This window comes from Lates calcarifer, unplaced genomic scaffold (genome assembly GCF_001640805.2).
Source record: "Lates calcarifer isolate ASB-BC8 unplaced genomic scaffold, TLL_Latcal_v3 _unitig_707_quiver_1691, whole genome shotgun sequence".
NCBI lineage: Eukaryota > Metazoa > Chordata > Actinopteri > Centropomidae > Lates > Lates calcarifer.
The window spans coordinates 1703-29571 of NW_026117928.1; the positions used below are offsets into that span (position 1 = coordinate 1703).

The 27869-nt window shown below is 38.9% G+C and overlaps 3 protein-coding genes across 6 annotated transcripts; 1 reads left to right on the forward strand and 2 right to left on the reverse strand.

Annotated features, from left to right (window-relative positions):
* Positions 1-453: 453 nt before the first annotated feature.
* LOC108879677 (chromatin complexes subunit BAP18) lies at positions 454-9411 on the reverse strand. Of its 4 annotated transcripts, none has more exons than XM_018671049.2 (5): positions 8917-9411; positions 7461-7555; positions 6330-6574; positions 5558-5665; positions 454-2606 (listed from the first exon to the last, which is right to left on the reverse strand). In XM_018671049.2, exons 1-5 carry the CDS (start codon positions 8935-8937, stop codon positions 2542-2544), a joined length of 534 nt encoding a protein of 177 aa, XP_018526565.1. In that variant the 5' UTR covers positions 8938-9411; the 3' UTR covers positions 454-2541. The 4 variants fall into 4 exon arrangements, with proteins under 4 accessions (XP_018526565.1, XP_018526567.1, XP_018526566.1 ...); XM_018671051.2 differs by having other exon boundaries at positions 6330-6556; positions 8917-9402; XM_018671050.2 differs by lacking the exon at positions 8917-9411 and adding an exon at positions 8142-8313.
* Positions 9412-9719: 308 nt separating this feature from the next.
* LOC108879678 (ribonuclease kappa-A) lies at positions 9720-16455 on the forward strand. Its single transcript, XM_018671052.2, has 4 exons — positions 9720-9928; positions 10655-10737; positions 14943-15069; positions 15575-16455. The coding sequence occupies exons 1-4, from the start codon at positions 9854-9856 to the stop codon at positions 15590-15592; spliced, it is 303 nt and encodes a 100-aa protein (XP_018526568.1). The 5' UTR covers positions 9720-9853; the 3' UTR covers positions 15593-16455.
* LOC108879679 (polyunsaturated fatty acid lipoxygenase ALOX12-like) lies at positions 15898-27865 on the reverse strand. Its single transcript, XM_018671053.1, is given in 13 exon segments — positions 15898-16652; positions 17795-17965; positions 18096-18196; positions 18872-18993; positions 20453-20622; positions 20846-20932; positions 21410-21613; positions 22459-22602; positions 22730-22902; positions 25666-25775; positions 26011-26133; positions 26241-26322; positions 27802-27865. Coding segments are annotated over 13 exon segments (1731 nt in total). The 3' UTR covers positions 15898-16472.
* Positions 27866-27869: the final 4 nt, after the last annotated feature.

Here is a 27869-nt window from a genome sequence, read left to right on the forward strand (position 1 = left end):
TTCAGCAATTTTCAATTAATTCTTGAAACCTTAAAACCTGATTGTGTTGTCAAAGTTATGTTGTTGTTATGTATTGATACATATAGGACTGAGTGACAAATATCAATATCTCAATAAATTCAATAAGATCTTACATGCATACCTTTTTTTAAAAATAAAAAATATTAGGAATAGGTTTGCTTTCTAGCTTCACTAGCGCGTTCTACCACACCTCAAGGTCTTCATCTGTGGATGGGATCTGCACAGTTGTCATGAAGCTGTATAGAATATCTTTTCAGCAAAAGATTTAGATATTTACCAGAATGGGTTGAGTAAGTTTTTACTGTGTGGTTATGAATACATAAATATCCTGACTTATCAGCATCATCATCCAGCATTCAGTGCAATGCAGATTCATCAAGTCTAACTGTAGTCAACTTTAATAACTTGAAAAAATGGATAGTCAAACTTGAGCAAGTTATACTGAATTTAATAGAAGCCAATGGTTGCCTCAAAGGGAAAAAATGCCTATGCAAAATACAGCATGCTTTGAATTTGAATGAAATTTCTCTGTAGTAATAGAAAATATACAAAGCTGTTAAATGCTACAGTAGGCAAAACCAGAGCCAACAGTTTGTAAATAAAATGTTAACGGAAAGCATTTCATGGCATTTCAACTTCCACAATTAATTTAATATGCAAGTCTGCTATAAATATGGGTTATTGCTATTAGACCTTCGAAACAGAAATAGAGTAGGATAAGAACCACAATGATCTTATATTTGACTTCACTTTCACATAGATGGATTGATGTCATGATGATACTGATACTTCATCAGGTGAATATTTCCCAGCATTTATGACCATTATGGTTATTGCACTGATAAATGATCAAGTACTGAGTCCAAAAATGTTGGTAGTAAAGCTGATAATATTTTCAAAGGTAATCTCCAGATAGTAAATATTGTTTTTAAAGGAAAAGTATCACATTTTATGTTACTGGCCTACTTGTTGAGTTGATGGGTATCAGTTCCATGTCTGTGCAAAGATGGAATCAAATGTGGTTATGTGGGGAAACCACCAGCTGGGCTTTATCCAAACTTTCCAACACCTCTACAGCCCACAAACAACAATTTATTCATCTGCCCAGAGTGTCCCTGTAGCATCATGACAACAAGACTCCTAGAATTCATGGCTGTCGTTTGCCAAGAAAAAGATCTAGCACATACTTCCCACTGAAACCACAACTTGTGACAGAAATGTTACAAGTCTGTGTCAAAAAAGGAATGTGCTGTATTACTGGCCAAAAGTTTTAGAACATCTCCATTTTTCCAGCTGTTACTGAAATTTACATAGCATAATGTCTCTGTGAAATTAAAGCATAGAACAATAAGTGATACATTAAAAAAATGAATCTTAAATCCTAAATTTTATATTCTTCACTCAAACAGCAGCCGAATGCACTTGTGGCATTCTTTCTGCAATGGAAATGAAACATTGTTTGGAAAATTCCTCCCAACGCTGTTGCAGAAATTCCTACAAATGTGTTGCACTTGTAGATTGCCTTACTTTCACCCTTCTGTCCTGTTCATCCCAAACCAGCACCATGGGGTGTTAAAGTCTGGTCCCTGCTCCCCCATCATGTGAACCTTCCATCTAGTTCTGTTCTTCTAATGTTTTGGCTCATTATCTTGCTGTAGGACGAATCCCTGACCAAACAGGATGTAGTAACACACTTTGTTCCAACACTGTCTTTGTACAGACAGAGGGTTTCTAAATTTCTAAACTTATAACTAATTTCTTAATCTGTGAAAAAAGGCCTATTCTCTATTAAGGTTTCTAATATCTTGTCTTACAAAATGTGTACTCTCGCCACAGAAACATGTTTTATCTCAAGAAAATAATTATGATAATTATGATAACTATGCCACTAGTCTTAACTGGTATGTAAAAATCGAGTGAATGATCTGATCCTTTGTGTCCTTTTAACCACAATACGCTTTTGCGGGCAGGTTTACAGGAATGAAGACATTTAGACAATTCATATTGAAGATACATTGGATCCAATTATGCATTTCTGCAGAATGTCTTTGTTGTACTAAATACCTTTAATTAATAACAACTCTAACGACCCTTGTGTTATCATCTGTTAATACAGATAATTTCAAAATGTGCCAAGATTGACTTCAACATGAAATACAACATTGTTGTCAATGAAGCTAAGGTTTCTCTGTTGTATTGCTGTTGTTTTCCTGGCTGCTCTTTCTTTTTTCTTATAAATTTTAGAACTTTTTTGGACATTCAAACAAAGTTAATGTCAACGAAGAAGAGAGAAAATGGTCTAAAATGAAAATGTCTTGCAGTAAAAACATTTCTAATGGTGCCAACAGGTAGTTAGTGGGATAGGGTTGACTGCATGACCCCACACAATATTCAGTCCTGCTATATTTACTCCAATGTGGGTGGGTCAGGGTCATCTGGCACAAAGGATCGTTCCATTTTATTACAACCTTTTTCATAGTTTTGTCCATCATTTGTATGAAATTCACAGGAGGTGAAAGGTCAACGGGAGAGCAGAGGCAGGTCACTGGGATTCATGATGAGGCTGGAGTCCAAGTTCAGGTTATCTATGGAGAAACACACACACACACACACAGACAAATTGTACAGTTCCATTATGTGCCCCAAGAGAAGACCAAACTAACATCTTTCATTTTCCAAAACAGATATCCACTGCTGTTTTTAACAAACATTACACAAATAGGAGAAAATCATCTATTTGTTGAGGCCTATTTTCAGTGAAGGATTAATCCACATTTGGTGCTCTAAGTAAGTATTTGAGGCAGCAGGATGGAGTGTGTAGGACTAAGTCAAAAATGGCTCACTAAATTGTTTTTAATAGTTTATGGACAATGACTATGGCTAAGATATATCAGACTTGACACAAAATATAGTGACAAAGCGAAAACTGATGTGCAAATATATTATACTGTACGATGTAGCAAATTGATAGTATGATTTTAGAACTGACCGGCACTTTCTTATTAGTCTCCATATTCTGTACAATGGTTAATTCGACAAGTAAAAGTACATGATGACCAGAGGTCATGTTAGCACTATAGGATGATTATAATATGATATGTTTTATGACTACAGTTCGAATATGGGACATGACCTATGTGTAGAACAATAGATCTTCTGTTATTTGTGTGACTTCTTGGGCTATATATGCTCTAAGTTTTCTGTGCATCTTTGTCAATCTTTCTGGTTGCACGAGCAGACTGTATGTGACCTGGTACCAATAATAAAGTGCTTTCATGAAGAGTTGATCAACTACAAAGTATCTGTGCCTATTCTTCTCTATGCATCTTCTCAAAGAAATCTGCCTTACACAAATGTTAACCTGCATGGACCATTACAATTAAATGTAGGGTTCACAATTACAGTCTAATCATCCATAACATTAAAACCACTGACTGACTGACTGAGGAGTGAATAGGGGTGAGTAGGGGTGTAAATCACAAGTTTGATCACAATATGATATTATATTGATTCCATGGACAACCATTCAATGTTTGGCGATATCACAAAGTCTGCTACAATACAATTTCAATTCAGGAGCCAGCAATCAATGAGAAGATATCATGTGCTGATTTAGCACAATCACTTCAATTTATATCAAATCACAAAAAGCAACTTAAATACCATTAGACATTTTTATTCCTGAGCTCAACCAGACATTTAAATGAAAAACAATCCTCTTTTAATAAAAATAGACCCCCTGTCACTATAAAGTGCCACATTCTGATAATGAGCTTTAAAATTTAAGAGAGAAACTGAAAGAACATTAAATTCATATTTGCATACTTAGGCAGGATATTGTGTTAACTTTACCCCCATTTCTCAAACCACATTTTTTTTAGAACTTAGTAATAATAAGCAAGGTAGTACAGTCTTCCTGCATCATAGTTACATACTACACCTGTGGATATAGGCAACATTTTTCCTCATCAAATCACCACTTGCATTTTGTTTGGAGGTGTGCCACTCAGGCAAAGAAAGACGTGCTGGGGGATTTTCAAAATAAAGGCACATCTTACAAATGATTATATTTTGATGGATTGTGATGTTATACATTATGTTAGTGTTGGGTTAGTGAAAAAACGTGTTGCCAGCTTAGATGCGGTAAAGCTGCAACAAAGAGCCAAAGCTGTTGACCTGGGCTCCAAACTCCCCAGATCCCAATCCGATTCAGTACCTGTGGGACCTGCCTAATATTGCACAGGTCCCCTCCTACAGGCAAAACAGCTCTGACCTGTTGGGGCTTGGACATGGGATCTCTGAAGATCTCCTGTAGTGTCTGGCACCAGGACATTTGCAGCAGATCCTTTAGGTCCTGTGGGCTGGCGCCTCTGTGGGGCCTCCATGGATCTGAATTGTTCTGGGTCATCCCACAGATGCTGGATCAGATTGGGATCTGGGGTCTGGAGGCCAGGTCAACACCTTGGGCTCATTGTCGTGTTCCTTGAGACATTTCTGAACAGAGGCCCCTGACGTTGGGTTTGCTGTTGCCATTGGGGGTGTGTGCTTGGTCTAAAACAATGTTAGGTGGTTGGTATGTGTCAAAGTAACATCCAGATGAATGAAGGACCTGTGTAGAGTTTGCATGTTCTCCCTGTCCCTGTGAGAGTTCCCTCCGGGTTCTCCAGCTTCCTCCCACCATCCAAAGACATGCAAGTTAGTTTAACTGGTGACTCTAAGTTGCCTGTAGGTGTGAATGGTTGTTTGCCTATATGTGTTGCTGCGATGGACTGGCAATCCGTACAGGGTGCCCAATGTCAGCTGCAATAGGCTCCAGCCCCCCATCCCCCCGACCCTTAATGGATAAGCAGTATAGATAATGAATGAATGAATGAAACCAGGGCGCTTCCAACTACAGTTCAGGGCCAAAAAGCTGGCTCACAACAGCGTTTTAGGTACTATAAATCCACTGGACGGTATAGGACATTTTCACTCAACTACTTTCTTAATATTGCAAGTCACGTCACTGTCACTCTGTATAATGTTATAACTCCAATCTTAAACCAGATGAAAGATTTTTGTCATCAGACGTGTGGATCTTCAGTAATCAGAGTAACGAGCTGAGCAAACAGCTGCTCTCAACGTCCTGTGTCCGCATCACAGAGAAACATTGTTTTGTTTTTTTATATGAAACCACTTTATTCAATGAGGCCTTGGTAGATAATTCGGTTCCCAGCAAAAACCTCCTGAACAATGAACACTGAAGGAATCCTAACCTAAAAACAAGCAAAGCATCTAGAAAAAATGTGAGCTAACGTTAGCGACAGATCAGTTATCAGCCCGCAAACAGATTTTGGACGTGAAACTACTAAAACAACAACTCCTGTGAAGACAATTAACCTGACCTCTCTATGAAGTAAAACATAAATCTCTTAACCGTGTCGATTAATAAACTAATCGATTATTCATGCACATCCCTATCCTATAACCAGCCCTACTCCAAATTCCTCCGAATGTTAACCTTCTGTGTGTGTCAGTAGTTGTTCAGGAACTTCACCTTGATCAAAGTTGTTGAGTTTTTTGGAGTTGGATCCCTCACCCAGTCCCTCAATGTCCACAAGATCACTGTTGACATCTGAGTCATTCAGAGCACTGAGGGTCACATCTACACAAACACAAACACACACACACACAGTTACATTTTGACTTGGACACCACAAAAATTATCAGTTCCACAGATAAATAACTGACCGAATATGTTCTGATACGTGTGCCTATTATTGTTACTATTATATATTAGTATATATATAGTAAATATAGCATTTTACAAACCAGAGCCAGAGGAGCCATAAGCTGGCAGTTAAACAAGGTGAACCATGTTGTTACTATCATCATTTTGAGATATGTAATGATATGATATGTGTTCCTATCAATGATGGTTAGGGTTAGGATTAGCACAGCAACAGTTAATAAAATTATTATGAGAACAAATAAAATAGTGTTTGGATACTACTACATTTTTGCCCCTCTCCTAAACAATTAGTTTGGGTCAAACTACGTCAGTATACATTGGGGCAGTGAATTCATACATTTTAGGAAGAAGTGAATGGAATATTCACAACAGAATAATTTCATGTCTGCCTCTTAAAAGGAAGTTTTTCCTTGCCACTGTTGCCTAGTGCTGCTCATGGTGGGAACTGTTGGGTCTCTAAAGAGTACGGTCTAGACCTGCTCTGTATGAAAAGTGCCTTGAGATGACTTTTGTTGTGATTCTGTGCTATATAAATAAAACTGAGGTGAAATGAATTGAATAGTGTTGCTAGACTCACCTGCAGTCTTCTGTTTCTTCAGAGGGAGCTGGCCGGTGGGGGGACCCTGTAGTCCTGGTGGCACAACAACCTGAGCTGTGGGCACAGAGATGATGGCTGGAGTGCCCTGTGTGTTCATGGCAACAGTAACCGTGGCTTTTTTGATGACCTTCTTAGGCCCATCAGAGGAAGGAGGTAGAGCACCATCTTCATACAGCTTCCTCTTCACTGTGCTCTTCGTCTGACCACTAGAGCAAGGATGGGAACTGAACTGATTTTATTCCTTTTATATATACCAGATTAACAGAAGTATTCTTATGGGTTAGGGTTATTTGTACATTTGTCAATATGTTGACTGAGTGAATCTTCATGTGTTAAACTTGCTACACAGACTCATAGACTTATCTTTGCTGGATGGCAATATCCCACTTAAATGCTGATTTTCAGGTCTTACAACACACTCTCCCTGATGTTAATCTGATGTTACACGCAAAAAAGACCAAAATCAACATGAATACCTTGGATTACTCTTTGTAATCTTTCAAATTACCTGTTAAGGAGCTTACAAAAATAATGAACTTTCTGTACAGACACAAAAGTGATTTTTTCTGGGGCAGTTATGCAACAATTAATTGAGTCTCCAATCTTGTTAGTACTGGACTATAGGGATATTGTTTACATGCATGCTCCACCATCTGCACTTCACTCTTTCAGTGTTTGAGTGCACAGGAACATAGGTCGGATCAGTTAAAGGAGACCAGCATTCCTTAGTGCAGGAATGCATTTCTATAAGTACTTCTAGGAAAGCAGCAGTATAGGCAAACTCAGTACTTTACTAGATGAGAGTGTTCTGGAATTTCTTAAAATCAAAACTCAGTAAAAGAAAAAAGTACTCTAAATATTTTGCAGTCCCTTTTTTAAACATGGCTGGATCCAAATAAGGGCTGGATCAGTTAATGAAATGCATGAAATGAGTATTGATGTTTTGATGATGCTTATGTTCAAATGGCCATTCACTACTAATGGTATTTATATATAAAGTTATATAAAGTAGTAGTTAGATAAAGTTATATGATGTATTTATTTATATAAAGTATTTATTTATGTGTATGTATTTGTGTGTGTGTGTGTGTGTGTGTGTGTGTGTGTTACCCTGCAGGACTGGAGTCTGCCACTGGATGAAGCTGCATGGTGAGCTCTCCTAGTTTGGTGAAGGCAGCACCAGCTGCAGAGAAGATCTCCCCAACCTATCTCACACACACACACACACACACACACACACACACACACACACACACACACACACACACACACACAAGGATTAAAAGTGGTCTCAGTGACAGATTATATATCATTCACCAGGGGTGGACATGAACACATGTGCAATTACGTAGTTAGTGTGAGAGATTCACTACAAGACCAAAAGTATGTAGACACTTGGACAATCAAGCCACATGACAATTCTCACATGCAATTCTGACAACATGTGCTGCCATAAAAGCCTTCACTCTTCTTTTGGTTATATGATTTTCACTTGTTAGCAGCTTGCAGGGATTTGCAACAGTTCAGACCCATAGAGCATTAGAGAGGCCCAACACTGATGTGGGGTGATGAGGCTTGGCTCAGTGTGAGTCACTCCGATTTTCTCCACTCCAGTGTCATGTTCTACCTGCTGAGAGCTGCATGGCCGTTGCAAAATTATTGCCACTGAAATTATAAAGTTGCCTAATACCCGGTTGACCCGAGGAGAGAGAGAGAGAAAGAACAGAGAAAATGGTAGAATGAACTAGCCAACATTAAGTTAGGTTTGTATTTGTATTTTGCATTTTCTACCGTTACAAATCCCATAGAGTTTTAATCAGCTGTGTCTGTCAACCTCCTGTCATTTCCCCTCAGTGTATCAGCATCTGAAAAATCACCACAGGCAGCAGTATGACCGATGTAAAGTTACTGCATAGAAGGCAGGTGAATGTAGTGCTACTGTTTGTTCTGTGAGAATTGTTCTATGGTTCATTATGTCATTATATGTATGTTCTGTACCATTTATTGTTAAATAAATACATTTTGAATCCGTATATTTTCATTCTCATCCTTGGATTAGTACATAGAGCAGTTAATATTTCAATGATCTCTTAAATGATAATGCTCCATCACATGTTTTACATGTTTGTAGTGAATCCTGGACTGAAGTTTGACATTCAAAATTATATCGCAAATCAAATTGTAATCGCAATATCGGTCAGAAAAATCGTTCAGCCCTAATATAGTGTATGAAGAAATTTTAAGGCAATTACGACTGCATAAACTGATTCGATGTATTTTTAATTAATTGATTAATATAATTTAGCATAGCATGGCCAATTTCAATACTGAAGTTTTTCCGTTCAATATGTGATGAACAGTGTTCGAAAAAGTTATCGAACTCTGACTTTGCTAAATCAATCTCTCAACACTGACGTGATCTTAATTCACTTCTGCATAGCTCTCGCGAGCAGCAGCTGGAGGCTCTCTGAGGGGTTCGACCGTTTGTATACAGATCGGACCGGCATTTACTAACTCCTACGGCGACAGACAACATCTCAGTGGTTCATACGTAAAAAGAACTTACTTTAGTAGACGCTGACGTCATTTTGCTGATCGCTGTGGAATCATAGACTGAATATAGACTATGAGTAGGACTCAATGATGCCTTCAAATTGGCGGATTGCTGCTACAATGCTAACAGTGTAGCTAAGTAGCATTTGGTGCAACCTCTGATATACAAAGGCAGTTAGATAACTAGAGATCTGGTCTTCCGCCGCTTTTAGTCTTGGTACCTGGAGAAGTCCAGTATTTGATCAGACCGGAACATATTGCTGTAAAAGTTTCACCTACGAACGAATTTCATCACTTTAGACGAGGTCACTTCGCCCACTACATATAACCAGAGGGTTGCTGTTGCCTTCAGTGTCTCTTCGTAATCTCACAAACTCCTGAAAATAATGTTATGACAGTTATGATGCGTTTACAAGACCTACACACATAAAGGCACCAGACAGAGCTGAGTAAGAGCAACTAACGAAAGAGCTGTCATTTTCTATTTTGTCGTTTGTGTGGGTTGAAGATTTTTGTATTTCCGACAGTACTGGAACCCATCACGTTCGGAGTGTAAAGTCATGTGATTCAAGACACCAAGCCCACGTGGTTTTTGTCGTATTTACAAGAAGACTTCGTTTTGAATGTTTTGCTAAATCATCTCAAAGATGACACACTTATAACAGTCTAATGCAAACATTTTCATCTTAATGTTCGGATTTGCGTTTGATTTACATTACACTATCGAACAAAGTACATATAATTATCGATTTGTTAAAAATCGAATTATTGATTTAATTTTTGATATTTAAGTAATCTAACTTTTTCTAAACGAACGTAGCTCTTTAAAACATGCCGGACACTTCCGGAGTTCAATCCTGGTCACCTGACTGAACAAGCGTCAGAAGTTTGACCAGCACTCAAATCAGATCGGCTCGAGTTTCTCTGTTCCTTTCTCAAGAACATTAATAATGCGTGGATTGATTTGTGGGCCTAAATGTGCCGCGTGTGGGATTGTATTGAGCGCGTGGGGGGTTATAATGCTGGTGAGTGACTCTGCTGTCTTTTCTCTTTTTTCAGTTCTCAGTAATCATACCTTCGTTTTCGATAAACTACAGTCCAGCTAAAATACTATTAGACCTACTTAAATCCTGTCCAATGCAGACAACAAGTATATGAGTTTCATTTCAACTCTTAATGATGTAATTTGTTCAGATATATTTAGTGCAATTGGATATTACATTTTATATAATTCTGTATCAAGGAAAGGTTTAATAGTTTTTGTCACATCATTTTGATCAATATAGTTTCAGATTTTTTTAAATGAGGAAAACACTAAAAAGAAAATAACATTTTGCTTTCACTGACTGCTTTCTGATAAGACTTGTCTGTGTTAATAGACACTGCTATTTTGAGAGAAACTGGCCTTTTATTTTGAAGAAAATGACTCAAAATTTTAGCTGCAGTTGAATGGTTTAGATATTTACATGAGAAATTACTGTGAATCAAAATCTGACATGAAATTAGTGTTTAAAATTAATATGATGTATATTAATATGTTGTTTTCAAAGCATTTAACAATATCTGTTTTTTGAATAGCCTCAAATGTGTTTACCAGTTACGAAACATTCATTTCATTGAATCTTAGTTCAGTATCTTTATTTTCAATTTAATCTACAGGTGGAGTTAAACCCTTTAACCCTGCCATGTTTACTGCTGGACCTGTGGTTTAACTGTGTCCTTCAATAACAAGTCTTCCTCTTCTCTCTCAGGCCATGCTGGGGATTTTCTTTACCACACATTCAGCTGTGCTGATTCATGATGTGCCTGTGGAAGATGAGGACATTCACCAAGAGTAAGGTTATACCAGCATATTGCAGATAGGCAAGAAAAAGATGCGAACCCTTTGAAATTATGTGGCTTACTTTATGAATTATGTGCCTGCTGTGCACCTCACAGAGGGCATCTGTTTTATTATTCTGAAATTTTATTTTTGTTCTGTGAATTGTTTATTATTTTGTTTACTCAAATGTTGTGATTTGTTTGTAGTTTTAGTTTTATGCTTTTTTAGACCGTTTCAGATTTTATAATGGGTGTGTATGGAATGTTTAGGGCTCAAGTGTGTGACAGCACCAACACTCTGCCATCCCTGTTCCCACAAAACCTTTTTCAGCCTTGCCTAATAGAGTGGTGCAAGACTGAGTCCTACACCTAGGAAATAAGTTAGCATGTTAGCACTTTCTGTTCCCTCGTCCCAAAGTCAGTGAGTTTTTTAATGGGTTTTAGGTCAGATGCCTGAAATAATAATACTGTGGTTTTAACACAAGCTTAGGACATATTCCCATTGTATTCTTCAGCATAAAGTACATCAGGAATTAACCCACTTCTGATTTGTTTAAGCTTTTACATCTCTTAAAAAGAAGTGGCTAAATGAGACCACAGAGGTTTTCAGTGTCATAATGCAGCAAATAAAAGACATATTATTCTTAACTATTCTCCGCTCTCTCTTCACAGCCTTGTTGTGTACACTCATACTCAAACTTTTACTAACTTTCTAAGAAGAAAGGACTTTGTAGAAGAGGTCAACACACTAAATTAAGTTACAAGTTGGAAGCTTGGTGGTGGTGATGTTGGTGAGGAAGTCATGCAGCCATGGTGGTGCCATAACATTTTCTGGCAATTGTACTATATGTAGGCTTCAAAAATCATGAAAGTGGTGTTCATTTGTGAAGATTATCTCCTTGAGAAAAATGTGAATCATAAACTTTTGTTGCTCATAAAGCTTTTTTTCTGCAAGAATGCAAAAAACAATTTAAAATATCCCACTGGCTATTTGTTGAGGGGAACATATAATGCGTCATCCCTGCAGGGATGGCATATTTTTGGTGGCCAGCTCATAAGTTTCATTAATGTCCTGGAAACTTATCCTGACCCTGACAGGTTTCAGTACCTTGTTAATATCATTCGTAATGTGTTGATCTGCCTCAAAACTGCTGTTTGATATGTCTGTCTAAAGCAGTGTCTATCATCGGCCTGAGTCCCCTCTCCCAAAGAAGTCAGAAAAGGTTATTGGATTCTAAAGATTATCTTGCTGGATTCTCCTGTCGTGTGAGGTGTGTTGAGAGTGATTTTATCCTCCCTGATCTGCTCCAAAGACGATCGGGGCTGCCCCGATATTTACAATCGAAAATCCTGTTGTGTGGGGAGTACACTGAGGAGAGCCAAGCACTCACTCTGTGGATTGTCACGTGAAAAGGGGCGTTAGCCAGTCAGGAAGCAAGCTGATTGAAGACAGAAGCTCATCAAACAAGAGTCGTCCACCATGTTTATTCTAAAGTCACGTTTGACCACACAAGATTTCACGTCTTGTTGCACAGCGCACACTGTAAGAACAAAAACAATTTGTCCTTATTTGTCATTATGTGTGTGGTCTCTCACATTTTTAAAGTCCTTTAGTGTGTGCCAGGCTTAAGAGAGAACAACGTGGCCAGCAGTAAAAAAGGCTGAGTTAACCAGTCTAATTAGCCAATCAGTCACTTTACTACACTTGTGCCCAGCAACTGCCAAGTCACCACTAGCTGCTGAGTAAATACACAGACAAACCACACTATTCCCACATAGACTACGGTTTATGAGCCAAAACTTCCCATTGAACTTGCCCTCATAGGTCAAAAAGCACAAGGCCTGTCCACTAAATTTCTTCACTAATAGCATCACAAGGCTTCAGTGAAGAGACTGATGTTATCTTTGGTTTCAGCAAGAACCTCAGAGCTTAGTTTAACATCTGTTGGACTGTTGGTCAGCATTCTTTGCACTTAGAGGTACTTTATTCAAAAAACATAAGTTTCTCAAGTTTTTGATTCCCATGGAGGCTGGAAATCATTGGAATAGAGTGCTGCAGTACTGAGTTCCAAAACCCAGAAGTAAGTTAGCATTTGTTGAGTCTTTGTGATTACAGTAAGTCTTGTGGAAAGATCTGCAAACAATAATAAAATGAATGAAGAATGAATGAAGAAGTCTCTTTTCTGCAGTATTTCAAGATGACATGCCAAAAAAGTGTAAAATGTCCTAGTGCAGAGTGAAGCAGGGTCTATTATCTCTAGTAAAATCATCTTGGGAGAAAATACAATTCATGATGTAATATGCTACTATAACACTAATTAAAATTGAACAGGTTCCTACTGTTTTGTGCAGCCCCAAATCATGCTTCACCTTGTAGTGATGTTTTCACATTGGTATTCACTGTCCTTTTTACAACATCTCTAAAGCTGTGTGTTCTTCCCAAAAAAATTTTCTAACCTACACTGTATATCTCAACAGAAACAGGAACAATACAATAATTTTAGTATTATTGGTCAAAATGGATTGTTTGTTCAAAGGTGTTACCTAGATGAAGATCTGACCGTATCTTGAGACATATTTATACAGAAATGCAGACAACTCCAAAGGGTTCACTTACTTGTTCTTGCTATTCCATATCAGTATCTACTGTATGTACCTAGGGCTGGCCAATCTGATGCCCTAGGTACATACTTTACTTAAGTACTTTTACTTAAGTAAAGGGTCTGAATGCTTCTTCCACCACTGTTGGCTTGCCATTCGCATTCATATCCTTTAATCTGTATTGTAGCACTGTAGCATTAGTGTTATTGTTACTTAGCAAATGAGCAACTACGAATTAAATGTCTACACGCAAATGACATTTTAACATTGACATAAGATAGCATACCACTATATTGGGCTTTCTTTTCCTCTCCCTCTGTTTTGTACTTCCTGAAGGCTTGGACCTTTTCATTATGAAATAATTTGAGCTAATAATAACAGAGCCATCCTTCCAGCTGCATTTGCCACCAGTCAGTCAGCGTTATGTCCTAGACTTGGACTAAGTGATACACAATTACTCATCAAATGGTCCATCATTTCCCACTTTCAGTGTGCAGTTAGCAGTGTAGTACAGTATAGGGTTGATGAAAAAATGTGAGGGGCAGCAATGTTTATTCCAATCTGTTGTTAACTTGTAACTGACAGTTTAGCTGATGCAGTACCTTTATTACTGTGATTAAAAGGCTGTTTAAATTGTTACTGTAAGATTTAAGGTCATTTAGAAAGTGTGTCAGTTACATTGTCTACCAGAGAGGATTAACAATATAGATTATTTGTGTTGCGTGTTTTTGTTTGAACTGTCAACTATGGATATCAGCATCATCCACAAAAATGTAGTATTGGTCAGCTCTTATTTATTATGTGGTTGTATGGTATATACTGGACACTCCAGTGTATATGCTTAGTGCTCAGTGTCCTTGAGCAATCGTATTAACTGCAGATGAGCTGTTCTGTTGATTCTTAATTTCAAATTCATATAAAGAATGGTTTGATTGGGAATCAGGTCATGGTTACTTTTGATGATAGGTGTGGAGTACGCTGTGTAGTGTTCTCTAAGGGCCATGATTTTCCCAACAATTTTACTATAGCTCCCTGTGACATCATTACCATAGCTAAGCAGAAGTAAAAAGCTAATGTTAGGCTACAAACCAATTACATCACAGTCACATGACGTCAACGTCGCCACCACTAAGCTTCCAACTTATCATTTAATGAGCTCTGAGCTCTTCTACAAAAGCCTTTCTTTTTAGAAAGTTAGTGAGAGTTTGAAAGAGTGTGAGTAGAAACACAACGAGGCTGTAAAGGTGGACTGGTGAGATTTTCATGTTTGCTTTTATAACATTGACCACCTCTGTCTCAGCATTAACAGTTGTTTATTAATCAAGAGCTTCAGCTATCAGTACATCCTCTCATGTTGGCCTAAGGGCAGACTGGATGCTACATTGACTCACTATTGCAAGTGGTATTGCAAGACAACCGCACTGACCTTTTCATCTTACTCTGTTAAAGAAGGCAAACAAGCATATTCCCCTGTGCTGAGATACTCCTTTAGTAAAAATGCATATATGGCAGCTTAAACACCTTTAAGTGAATAAAGTGAACATGGACAGGTTTAGGTGTTTCAGTGTGAGCTGTGTACTTTTTGCAGGTTGTAATCTTTTATGTGTGTCCCCACAGTACAAACCCCCCTCACAGGATCTATGACCTGTTCGGCAAGGTGGGCTATAACTGCTTCATAGCAGCTGCCATCTATGCTGTGGTAGGAGCCTTCTCCTGCTGCCAGATGAGACTCAACAAGCAGAAGGTAATTTCACTTACTTGGCTGTTTGAGTTTAGTGTTATTGACCTTTGCTGTCAGGCTCAAGTTTATGAATGACACAAGTGAGAAAGAGGATTGGTTGACCTAAACTACATCTCCTGCGGATATCATTTGTGCTACTTGATTCTGCAGGAATGACAGGCAAAGTCTCACAGTGTCAGTCATTTTATTTTGCAGCAGCAGAAACACAGCGTTCACATTACACATTACAGTACAGTAGACTATCAGGAATTTGCAGAGGACAGCACCATGCTGGACGATGACGCTCACTTCAGTCCAGCAAAAGCTGAATCAAGTTAACCTTTGATTGTCAGCACTCACCACTCAACGCAGTGGTCTCATTTAAGTGGATAGCAGCATCGTATTTGGGATAACTATTGTAGTCCTTAATCAGTATATAATAATAATATTTATTCACAGAGGATGGATTGAAATGCAGATTGTCTAATTTGTACAGTAAGCATGTTGTGTATTTATGTGTGTTTTTCAGGAGTACTTGGTACATTAGTGCCACATGTTGGACTGACAAGTTCCTGGTAGCACTATGACAGCAGGAGGATGTATTGGGATGGTCACCTGTTCTCTGATTGCTGCCTTTTGTCTCAGGGTTTAAAAGTCCTAATCAGAGGATCAGTGATCAAGATCAGTGAAGATGAGATCAATTCTACCTCTGATTACAAGTGTGATTGTGGAAAAACAAACTACCCACTGGATTTCAACTGTTCTCTATTTTGCCTTGACTTGCTCTTTCATACCTGTTTCATACCCATTTCAGATAATTGACAACTGTGTTTCATATATCAGTCTTTAGAATGAGGTTATAAATGTCTTTATTTCTCAGAATGTCCACTGAACGCAGCACAGCTGTTGAAGCTTATTAGTTATTCTGTCCAATGTGTCAGCCCATCAGAGTCATGGACAGAGCATCTTACACAGCTCAGATGCTGCACTTTTGCTCCCATATCTTAAACAGAAAACATCATTAGCACATGATAACATCACAGTAACAATGATCTACCTGGTATTCTTATTTTTCACTCAAGTCACATTCTCTAGTTTTGTATCAGTGGGATCTGGTACAGAACTAGAAAATACAAATAAAGGTACACTCACTAGCTCTTTTCATAGTCATTCAGATGTAAATATCCTCCTTGATGAGGGTCTTCATTGGCAGATGGAGTTGCTCAGTTGGCAGTCTGGTCAATAATAACTGACAATCACAAATGGTCTAGTTGATTTTCATTTTTTAAAATAATATTTTACAACATTGAATTACAATGAATGTAATACCATTTTTAAAAAAAAAAACAAAAAACAATGATCTATAGAAAAAATGATTTAATCTCAAAATAAAAACAGATCCTGCGTGGAGTACTCTGTCAGTATTTCTATATTGTGATGCTGTTTTCTATGCGGCTGGGTAGGAGGAAAAGGTACTGCAGTTCCAGTCCTTCATTCTGACTCAGGATGTGGTCTTCAATCTCCTTCAGCTCTGTTCTGAACCTGTCAATCAGCTCCACAGCCCGGCTCTCAGTGAAGTGCTCCTCCATGTATTGGCCCAAGGGAATCTAGGCAGAAGAAAACAGGAGGCTGCTGAAGAAAGATGAACAAATAAGGGTGGTGTAACATGATCACTGTCAAGTCAACAGCCCCACACACAACAGGATTACTGAAATATGTCTTTCAAACTTCACTGGCTGTCATGAAGCTGCCTGAAGGAAGCGCTTTACCTTGAGGTACAGGTGGTCAATGCATTCTTAATTGTGGATACCATAGCTGCCACAAGGCCAACGGGTCAGCCTCTTAACCACCAAACCATGAGGTGCCATCCCAGTGTGGAATGGGACAGGATGGTGCCCCCTCTCTGAGTCAGCACCATAAGCAGGTTATACAACCACTTATACAAATACCCAGCTTCTGATATGCATCTTGTGAATAGCAAACTCAAAATGTTTGGGTGTGTTTTTTTTGGTTTCATTGATTGGACTCATCACTCACTTTTCCAGCTACTCAGTGAATGTTTGACTTATGTATCCAAACAAAAGAAAAACAATGTTATCTGTGTTATTAATTAACATTTGTTCATAATTATAATTGTAGGATAAACTTGAGAACACTTTCCACTGTGTTATCAACAGTTTCCATCAGCCTACAAGCATTTTATTAGGAACACCATACTAATAACAGGTAACCCTTTGATGTCAAAACAGTCCCAGTTCTTTGTGGAACGAATTCCACAAGATGTTGGAAACATTTCTTTGAGATGCCGCCTTATGGGGTGGCTGTGGCTCAGGAGGTAGTGCAGGTCGCCCTCTGATCAGAAGTGGGTCACCCTCGAGACCCTCAGGGGCTCCAAAATTACACGACTGGTAATTTTGTGTCTGGTTAATTTGTTAATGGTACATTTGTTTGTTAGTATGCACCACTAAAATACAATATCAACTGAAATGACTACTGAAACTGAGGTCCTCTCTTCTAGATAGGGCTCTGTGTCAAAATGTAGTACTGTCATTATCTAAACTAATAATTTTACCGGCAAATCTGGGTTAATGCATCAATAATGTAAGTTGACTGATTAACTGATTTATTTTGTTTATATTTTGCTCTTAACATATTGATATTGTCATTTTTATGTTTATACAACCCTAGTGGGCTTTATTATTATTTGTAGTAATCTGTTCCCACACAAAGCAGACAGAGATGGACTCACAGCGTCTGGTTGTGCTCGCCCCAGATGCCATGTGATAGCCATCTGTACACAGGACTGGCTGACATCAGGAAGGGTGGCCATGATCATCTCCATGGTAACTGCATCCTTGTCTGTTGGTGGGGGTTGTCTCATGGTGCAGGGGGTGTTGGGGACCCAGGCACACCAGTCAAACTACAAAAATAAATGTACATGATGTTTTAAGAGTTCAATAGACAGTTTCCAACCATCAACACTGAGCTAGGGAGCTGTCAGCATTAGAAAAACCATCATCACAATGTGCAAGTGTGTGAGCGTTCAGCACCTGTCCGTTGTTAGTGGCAGCATGCTGGGCTGTACTCGTGAAGATGGCCACTGCCAGCAGGGTGGACAGTTCCTCTCTGGTGCTGAGCTTACTGTGCAGACCTGAAATATATCTATCATTATGTGGGAGATACACATATTGTATATGCAACATATCGTCTCCACTGCTAACCCCACTTTATATAAATGGATTCCTCTGACGTTTGTCAAACCTCCCCTGTGTACAGTTACAATGATTTTGAATATTTCTGTCCTGCTACTGGCTCCTCAGTGTACCTCCTCCCAAAACACAAACTGTCATTTTTACATTTCTATTTTTGTACGGGGGCAGTATGGCTCATCAAGAAGGTTTCTGGGTTTGCATGTTCCCCCAGTGCCTCTCCTGGTTCTCCAGCTTCCTCCTACAGTCCAAAGACATGCAGGTTACTGGTGACTCGTGACTCTACGTATGAATGTGAGTGTGAATGATTGTCTCTATATGTCAGTCCTGTGATAGATTGTTGACCCTTCCTCCCGCCCAATGTCAGCTGGGATTGGCCCCAGAACTTTGGACAGAACCAGAACCACTAGTTGTTTCTCCCTGATCTTAATGCTAAGTTAAGCTGACCACATCCTCACACATTACATAGACATAACAAATCCATCTAAACATGTAACTCCCAGAAAGACCGCAAATAAAAGCATTTCCCCAATTCTTTGTCACTTTAAAGACTTTAAATGACTGCATGAACGCTTTATCTGTGTTATGGATGAAAATGCAGGGTATGTGTAATTCACCAAAGTTGGGGAGCTCTGTGAAGCCCTCCTGTGATATGTCTCTGATCCAGGCTTGGAGTTCCAGGTCTTCCTGCACATCATGGTCTGATTGGTAGTACAGGTTTATCATACCTGAGACAAAACTGAAGAAAGTTTAGTTAGTACTGATAGCAGAGGGCAAACCTGGCCTTTAGCGGTGTCCTCAAATCACAAAATTGTGTGAACTTGAACATTTTGCTGAGTCTATCAACAAGACATTGTTGCAGACAGTATGATGCAGTGCTTAAACCAAGATACAGAATCTGGAACAAATCTACAGTATTAACTAAAGACACCTTGTAATGAAGCTAAGATTAGGCAACACTCACAAATTACATTATGTAGTTGATTTTGATTTCCTGTTCAAAATAGGAAATTATGTCCATGTCCAAATCCTAAATGCATGCATTATTCACAATTTACTTCTTACTGATAACACTATGTAACACAAATTTTCCCCCTGGACAGTACGTGTTATTTCTTAACTGCTTATGTTGTAAAAGTATTTTAAAAATGGCCATTATTCCTGTCAAACTTTGCTTTTGTGACCTGCATAATGAAATTCAGAAATTAGCCTATATGAAACAGGCAAATCTGCACATTTTCACTGACATAAGGCTCCTCTGAGTATGCTCTCATGTTAACAATAATAATAATAATTCATTTTATTTATAAAGCACTTTACATTTGAGGGCAAATCTCAAAGTGCTACACAACAGACAATAGATGAAAAACAAATTAAAAACGGGCATTAAACATAAATTAAAAGTAGCATTTAATTTAGTATGCTTTTCCTTTAGCTGTTTTTTAGCAGTCCACAGTCTGTGGGGCCCTCAGGTTTTCAGGCAGGGTGTTCCAAAGCCGATGCGGAGCAGATGCTGTGAAGGCTCAATCTTGGATATGGACTTTCAGGGACATCCTGCAGCCCATTTTGATGTAGCTCTTCCCCAGAGCTTCAACCAGTTCCACATAATGTTCGGCCTTGTGATCATCCAAAAAACCCTGAGCCACTGTGACAATGCTGTGTCAAGCTTCTTTTTCCTTCCCACTGAGCTTCTTGGGAGAATCCTGTGCACTACAGAATCATCTTTACTTGTGGTCATCTGTGTCATTACCCAGGTCACAAAAGCAAAGTTTGGAGAGAAAAATAGGTCTCTTCCTTTTTAGGCATAAGCAACTGGGAAATAATTTTGTTACACAGTGTAATATACCATTTTTTAGTACCATAATAAATAAGGATGGGAATTCATGCCCTGGCATATATTTATGGAATATGACCTGTCCTCCAAACTTTAAAAAATGAAAGCATAGATCTGCTGCATGATGTTCCTTGGGGCTATCCTGTTTACACAGAAATGTTTCACAAATGATTGGTCAGGACCAAAAATATAAATATAAGGATATTTGGCATATTCCATTTCAATATGTCACATCAGATAGAGAGATACAGATACTCTTTGCTTTTAAGCTGCTCTTTTTCAGAATGAAGCAGACCTAACAGCAGTGTCCTGCCAGCTGCTAGTAGCATGATGTGTTAGTATGAGTATGGTGTGTGTTGTCTACCTGTGTATGGCCTCCCACAGCATCAGACTGTGTTGTCTGTAGAAATAATTTGGGAGCTGGGACACTCCTCTGTCAGCAAAGTCAATGCATGGCTGGAGGGAGCGGTAGGTCAGCACCTTGTACTCCCTCTGAGCCAGAACCAACAGGCCATCACCACCTGTAGACACAACCTACACACAAACATGGTCATCACCACAGAGATGACAACCATCATTATAGTCAGCAACAGATTAAACACAGCTAATAAGCATATTTTAAATTTCTTCTCTACAGGACACCCAGGATTACTAATGTGACTATGATGAGGTTGAGATTTTGGTATGGTATGTCAAGCCCACATTAAATAGGTTCTAACATCCAATATCCCAAGTATACAGTTTTAAAGTGACAGACCCGTTTAAAGATGCCATCGGCAGAGATAAGCTGAGTGCGCCCCCTACAGTTGATCTCCAGAGTATAGCGCAGGTGAGGGGCCAGGAGCTGCAACAGGAAGACACAGAAAATTGTTCCAAGGTACAACATGACTGTGATGGCCACAGTATGTAAAACCTTCTCAAATAAAAGCCACGTTTTCACATAATGACAGAATCTCAAATAACAGCACAAATAACTGAACTGTTGCTTATAAAGGTCCACTTTCTCTTTTCAACATAAGTATCACCTTTACTTTGCCATTGCCATCTATTAAGTCACCCTCCATGAAGCCCCTGCAGGTGTTTCAAATTAAAAACCTGCCAGTAGAGGTCCTATGTCCTATGAGTCACTACAAGTCTTTTTAATGTAAAACTATGATGTTTAATGTTTAACCTCATTGACTTTTTAGTTTAACATCTTAAAAAACCTAGTGCATTTGCTGCCAGATTCTTTCTGCACTTAAAATGAATTGAGGATTGTATACAGTAAATCCTCTAACTGAAAACTAAAATTCTGAATAATATTACTTGTATGGTTGTTTACCTTATATATAGGGTGTACAGCAGGCAGCTGTCTCAGAGTAGCCACACAAAACACCTCTACCACAAGGTGAGTCCTGAGCAGGTGTGACAGCAGCTGGAACACCTGAAACTCAGAGTGACGCACCCACATCTTAGCCAATAGCCAGGCCAAAGGTGGGTCTCTGGGAAGGAATATGGGTGTGTCCAGGCCTGAAGTCTGCTCTAGCTGAGGACGAGGATGGGAAACTATTACATACAGTCATGTTCCACTGTGAAAAGGACCTCAAACTCTACATATATAAAAGCTCTCAGACCATATGAAGTTCAGATATTACTAACCAGTTTTGCTCTCTCTCTCTAGTGCAGTTCCCGCAATGTAGGAAAATGCGTCATTTAACATTGACAGCTATACAGGCATTCTTTGATGTTCATTTAACATTCTCAGTGTCCATGCAGTCTTATCAGATATTTACATTCAGTGTTTTCATAGTGTTATTTCAGGTAAAATACATTCTTCTCAGGTTTACTTTCACGTTAACTTTTAATACTCTGAGATTTACATAAATATGTCCCATGTTTAATCTTTTATAAACCTCTCAGATTTTTTAGCTTTCTCAGATTTACAGTCATTATATTCTGACTGACAGACTTACATGCAGTGGTCACACAGGTTTTCATTCAAAAGTCCTGGGTTTTCATTTAACATTTTTATATTTTCATTCATTTTTAGCTTTACATTCAGAATTCTCAAGGTTATTTACATTTTTTCAAATTTTAAGTATTTTCAGGATGCATTTGCCAATCTCAGGTGCTCTCTCTTTTAGGTTTTTCATATTCTCAGGTGTTCATAACAAATTTAACCTTCTAATAATGAATTCTATCCTGAGACCCTTTTCCCCAGTTACCAAACCGATAAACCGATGCTTCATGTTACTGTGTGCTGCTGGCACAACACTACAACTAATCAAGTTTCACTGTATATAAACGTGTGATTGTTAGCATGTACATCAGTGACATGTTGAGTTCATTCAGTATTTCAGCACTACGGCATAATAGCTGTGAATAATATACCTGTATAGCAATCGGTATGAGTCCTTCATCTGGGTGTTGGTACAGGAGACAGAGCGGAGCAGCAATGTACTGAGGTTTTCCCTTGATTGTGTTGGTGGGAATCCCATCCATGATGGCGTAGTCTAACAAGTAGATATTTCCTGCCTGGACAGGAGAGAGGCAGAAAAATGAGAACAATTGAGGACATGGAGGGAGATAAATGAAAAATTCTGAGGCATAAATTAGACAAAGCCTGTCTAGATGATATTGATAATACAGTGCATTTTTCCACCTTGAGTTCTTTGTCCAAGTTGGTCCTGGGAGCCATGGAGCTCTGCACCATGTCTGATGTGACAGGGAAATTCTCTGGTATCTTCTTGCACCTCTGGATCATCCTTGGGTTGGAGCCATTCAGACACTGGTAGCCAAAGAACCAGTCTTCCTTCCAGTGCTCCATACAGTACTCTGAGTCAAACACACTTATTCTTTATTTAACAGACATAAGATAATAACTATTGTGTTAGCATTGAACAACCACACCATTCCTGAGGCTTTGATACAATATCTATGTTTAAGGCTCATATTGCAGTTTTAATAGTCGTGCATAGCGGTACCCATCTCCACAGCACTGTGAGAGGGGTGTAATAGAGGCTGTTGGAACAGCTAAGCTAAGCCAGAACTAGGGCAGAGCCCCAGCTCTATGTTTGCCTGCAGAGATGGCTCTCAGATATTCCTGTTCCCATTGTCTTTGGTAAAATGTTCTTATCCACTCAACCACTTCTCAATGAAATTAGAGGAACTAACTAGTTGTTTTGGGCTTGAATAATGTCTGTTGGGCAGCAGTTAGCTGTCTAGTACTTTGCTTGCTTTGTGTGCAAAGAGGTTCCAAATATTTTCTTTACAACTTTATTTAAATGCAAGCGTACAACCTATTATTATTAAGTGTGGCTGTGGCTCAAGTAGTAGAGTGGGTTGTCTACTGATTGCGGGGTTGTCATTTGGGCAAGACACTGAACCTCAAGTTGCCTTACTTATAAGCTGTTTTGGACTACAACATTTGTCAAATGAGTAAATGTAAAAATCTAGTACATCACCACCACTAAGGTCTAAAAAAAATCACTTAATAAAATTAACTTTTTCTGGCACAGCCCTTAGGAAACTGAACATTATAAGGGTTGGATATATTGCAAGGCTGTTCAAGGGTTTTTGTGGAGGGTGGGGTGGGGGTGGGGGTTCTGTCTCTGGTTACTCTCACACTGACTCATAATGCAAGAGTTAGATTGCATTACATTTGCTGATGCTGTTGCAACTTTCTAGAATTGTTGAAATCAGCTGCATGAAATCTAAAAGTTCCTTGAAGTTTCACTAAAATGCTCAAAAACTAGACTAAAATGTCAAGTGTTTTTGTAGACTTAACATGTCTAATTTTTTTCTTTGACTAAGACAGTTGACTAAAATGATTAAAAATAAGGGTTGGACGTACTGTGCATTGCATTTTCTGTCTGCCACAGTTGTAAAGAGTAGTTATCTAAGTTACTGTTCTTCATTACTAGATTGTGAATTTCCTGCAGAAAATACAGTGTGACTGCTGAAAGCTCTGGCAGCTTGGTTGTACCTGCTGGAACTGGCAGCCTTTGAAGCTCGCAGTTCCAGTTTTCATGATATCAGTGATTTTACTCACTTTTTGTTGTGTCACCATAGCGGCTCCTAGTGATAAAACTGCATGGAACTCTACAGTCTTGTGTGTGGTCTCAGCTTGTACACTTGAGCCAAATTTGTTTGCAAACAGATGAATAATTAACGAGTTACGGGCGGTTTAACTGATTTGACCACACCCACAAATGTTTGTTAGCTGATGATGGAAATGATCTCAAACAAGAAATGGTATGCGCCAAGGAGTCAAAAGCATATCTATCAAAGAATTCTAAATGCTGTCATTTTTGTGATAAAAACGGGTAAATATCAATCTCCTCAGCATCATTCACTAAATGCATAGACACCAGAATTTTTTTCCCATCTCACAGCTGCTGAGATATTAGCCAAAACATTTGCAACATTTGTTAACGCATTTGTCACCACTTGATGGAACTATTGCTACGTTTTTGAATATGTGAGATATAAGGAAGCTATTCATTGAGGTTTAGTCTTGTAGCCTTTATAGATTTTGAGATAATTGCTATGTTTCACCATGTTTCATTCATTCCCACAGAAAACCATTTAAAAATCCATAGAAAATCAACCATTACAGATATAATTACTTACATTACTTATAATTACTTTGTTTTTGTTTGTTTTTCTTGTTTATTAACTGGGGGTCTGAGAGAGACAGCATTTCAATCCTTGACTTTGTCTTCGACTAAAGTTAACATGCTTGTAGCTTTGGAGCCATGTGTGTTTAAAAAACCTCACAGAGAAGCATAATTATGAGGAAAAAATAAAGAGTGGAAGATATTAATATTGTGATAGTTGTCAGCAATCACATAGGTCAAGACATGTATTATGTGAACATTAAACTGAAATGCCTGACCTATATCTGCAGGATTTTATGCATTGCCTGCTTTTTCTTGTACAGAGGCCACTCTAAGTGCTTCACAATGCATGTCTCATTCACACACACATTAAAACACTGATTGCATAGCATCAGGAGCAGTTAGGGCTCAGTGTCTTGCTCAAGGACACTTCAACGCCCCCTCTGGAGGAGCTGGGGATTGAATCAGGTGTCCAGGTGTAAAAAGCTCAGTGAGTGTATATTTCCTTTTTATGTATGCATTTATTGTGTTATACTGACATGAAAAAACTGCATGTTAATTAAAGCTAATTCACTTTTTGTCTGTTTCATTCATTCATTATTTTTACTACTTATCTATAAAGGTCATTGGTGGGGTGGGGGTGGGGGGTCCTGCATACCCTGGACAAATCATCAGCCCATCAAGGCCAACACATATAGACAAAAAACCATTCACACTCACATTCACACCACCAAATACAGACAATTTTAACTCACCAAATAACCTGCATAACTTTGGACTGTAGGAGGAAGCTGGAGTACCCAGAGAGAACCCACACAAGTGTGTAAACTCCACACAGAAAAGGCAACATTTTACATTTTACACTTAATCATTTGGCAGATGCTTTTATCCAAAACAACTGAAATGTAACACACTACTACACTTCTGCCCAGCCCCTAAGTTTTTAAGGTTTTGTGAGGAGTATGTTGTGTGTATTTACCCACCAGCTATGGGCTTCTCAGCTTCCAGAAGATCCGTTTGAAATCATCCAGATCATTCCAGGACTTCCCAAACCTGATGGCCAACTTCTTAAGAGACAACTCCAGCAAGCTGATGAGAGGAAATGGTGCATGTGCAACTGACATTCATCGTGGTATTGGGATACAGATCTGATTATAAAGTTACATTGTGAGAACTCAGACCACCTTCACACCATTTATTAATCTATTTAGAGGTTAAAACTGGGATTTGGTTTTCAAGAAACTATTCAAAATTTCTAAGAACTGAGGACTGTGTGTGTATGTGTGTGTGTGTGTGTGTGGGTGTGTGTGTGAGTACCACTTACGCATAGTGTAAGGAATGTTCAAAGTCACTCCTCTTCTCATTTTCAAAGCGGACATCTTGGGGTAAATCTGCTTCTGTTTTAGCATCGATACATCTGGGAATCCCTGGAGCCCACGTTACCCATCTGACATGATAACACACAGAACAATAGAAATAATAATTTATATGATATATAAAAACATTGACTCTGGGGTGAAGCTCTATCTTTGTGTTTCTGTGTTGCTGTTAGACCTGTAAGTCTTCTGTTTATCCTGCAGCTCTCTCTTCCTGTGCGCCACCAGCTGAGATGAGGAGTCTTCCCTCAGCGTCTTAGCTATGGAGACAGGAAAAGGCACCAGTTCAGACTAACTGGGCTCATGCTCACTGTCCCAAGGTTTTAAAGGGGATGTCCCCTCCCTGCAAATTGAGAATGTTGTGGCTGCTTATTTGGCCGTGTGGATGAGGTGGGGCTGGTGTGGCAACACTGAAATTAGCAAAATTAAAAAATAAAAAAAGATTTTGAATGAGACTGTGGAAAACTACAAGGAAAACTATCTTGCAGGTGCAAGCATGGAGCTAAACATTTTGAAATAGAATATTTAATCACAAAGTTACTGTTATTTTATTCAAAAGAAAACAGGCCTCAGTTTAAGCTTTCTTTTATTTCCTTAAGGCCATAAAATAATACCTCAGTTTAGAGCAAGTCTTCTTCTTGGATGCTCTCTGATGGAGGCCATAGAGAACATATAAGGGCAACCCTGAATGTCTGTAAACAAATTTCATGGAAATAGAAAACAGTCATAGCAGCCCCAGCACTCCAGTCTTATATATAGGGCCCAGTTACACAAGGTATTAACATTTGGACTGTGCCTAAATTATAACACCCAATCCATGGGTCTTTGTATTTACACATGCTATTAACAAGTGTTGCTGTATCTCCATTTTGGCTTCACTGTGATCTGATCTCAGTTTGCAAATTAGTTAGATGTCAATATGCAAATTAGTTAGTTGCTGCTTTTTGCTATGTTTTCCTGGGGTTAGGGTGTGGCCTGAAACAAGGTGACATTCAACTCGTGCGTCTTTACAGCTACATGAACACATATTTCCATGTACCTCGATAGGACATCCAGATATAGATTGCATGTTAATGCCAGGTGTAAACAGAGTAAAAGACCAAGAAATTAGCTGCAGTGATGAAACTCAAAAGGTTAATAAGTCTAAGTGTCCTAGAAATTGAATTGATGGACAGTTCCACAGGTCACAATTTATGTCCAGTCCCAATGTTTAGTGCAAGGGCAGAAAGTAGTGTGTCTTCATGTAGAGTGGTGAAAAGTAATGGTGGGGAGGTGGGAATGGTAGATGAGCACTCATGTGGGAAATGTCTTCGTTGTGCCTCCCCAGCTCTTAACCTGAGACCCCTGACCCTTTTTATAACCTTAACAAAGTGTTTAACCACTGCACCACCATGCTGCCCCTAATATTTTCATGCTTAGCCCAAACTCCATTAATCTCAGCACAAACTGGTTCATAGGGCTGCTTCATAACAGGTACATGTGACAAAACATTGTAAAAAAGCAGCAAAGCAGAAAGAACAATCAGTCCATACACCAGGATTTGCACATCACTGGTGTTGCACCAGCACACCCAACCTTATGCTTCATACTTGGCTATCAAGTAAAATTTGAATGACATCACCACTGCTGCAATGTAAGAGCTGGTGCTGGATCAGTTAGTGGTTGGCTGCATTGCTTAAAGGTAATGTGTTTACAGCTTACCATTAGGAGTTGACACTGAATGGCTTGAATCTTCCTACCTGTTCCCTCTCTTATCTCGACCTTGACATCTCCTACAAGCCAGCGGTAACACGGGAAGGTCATTTTG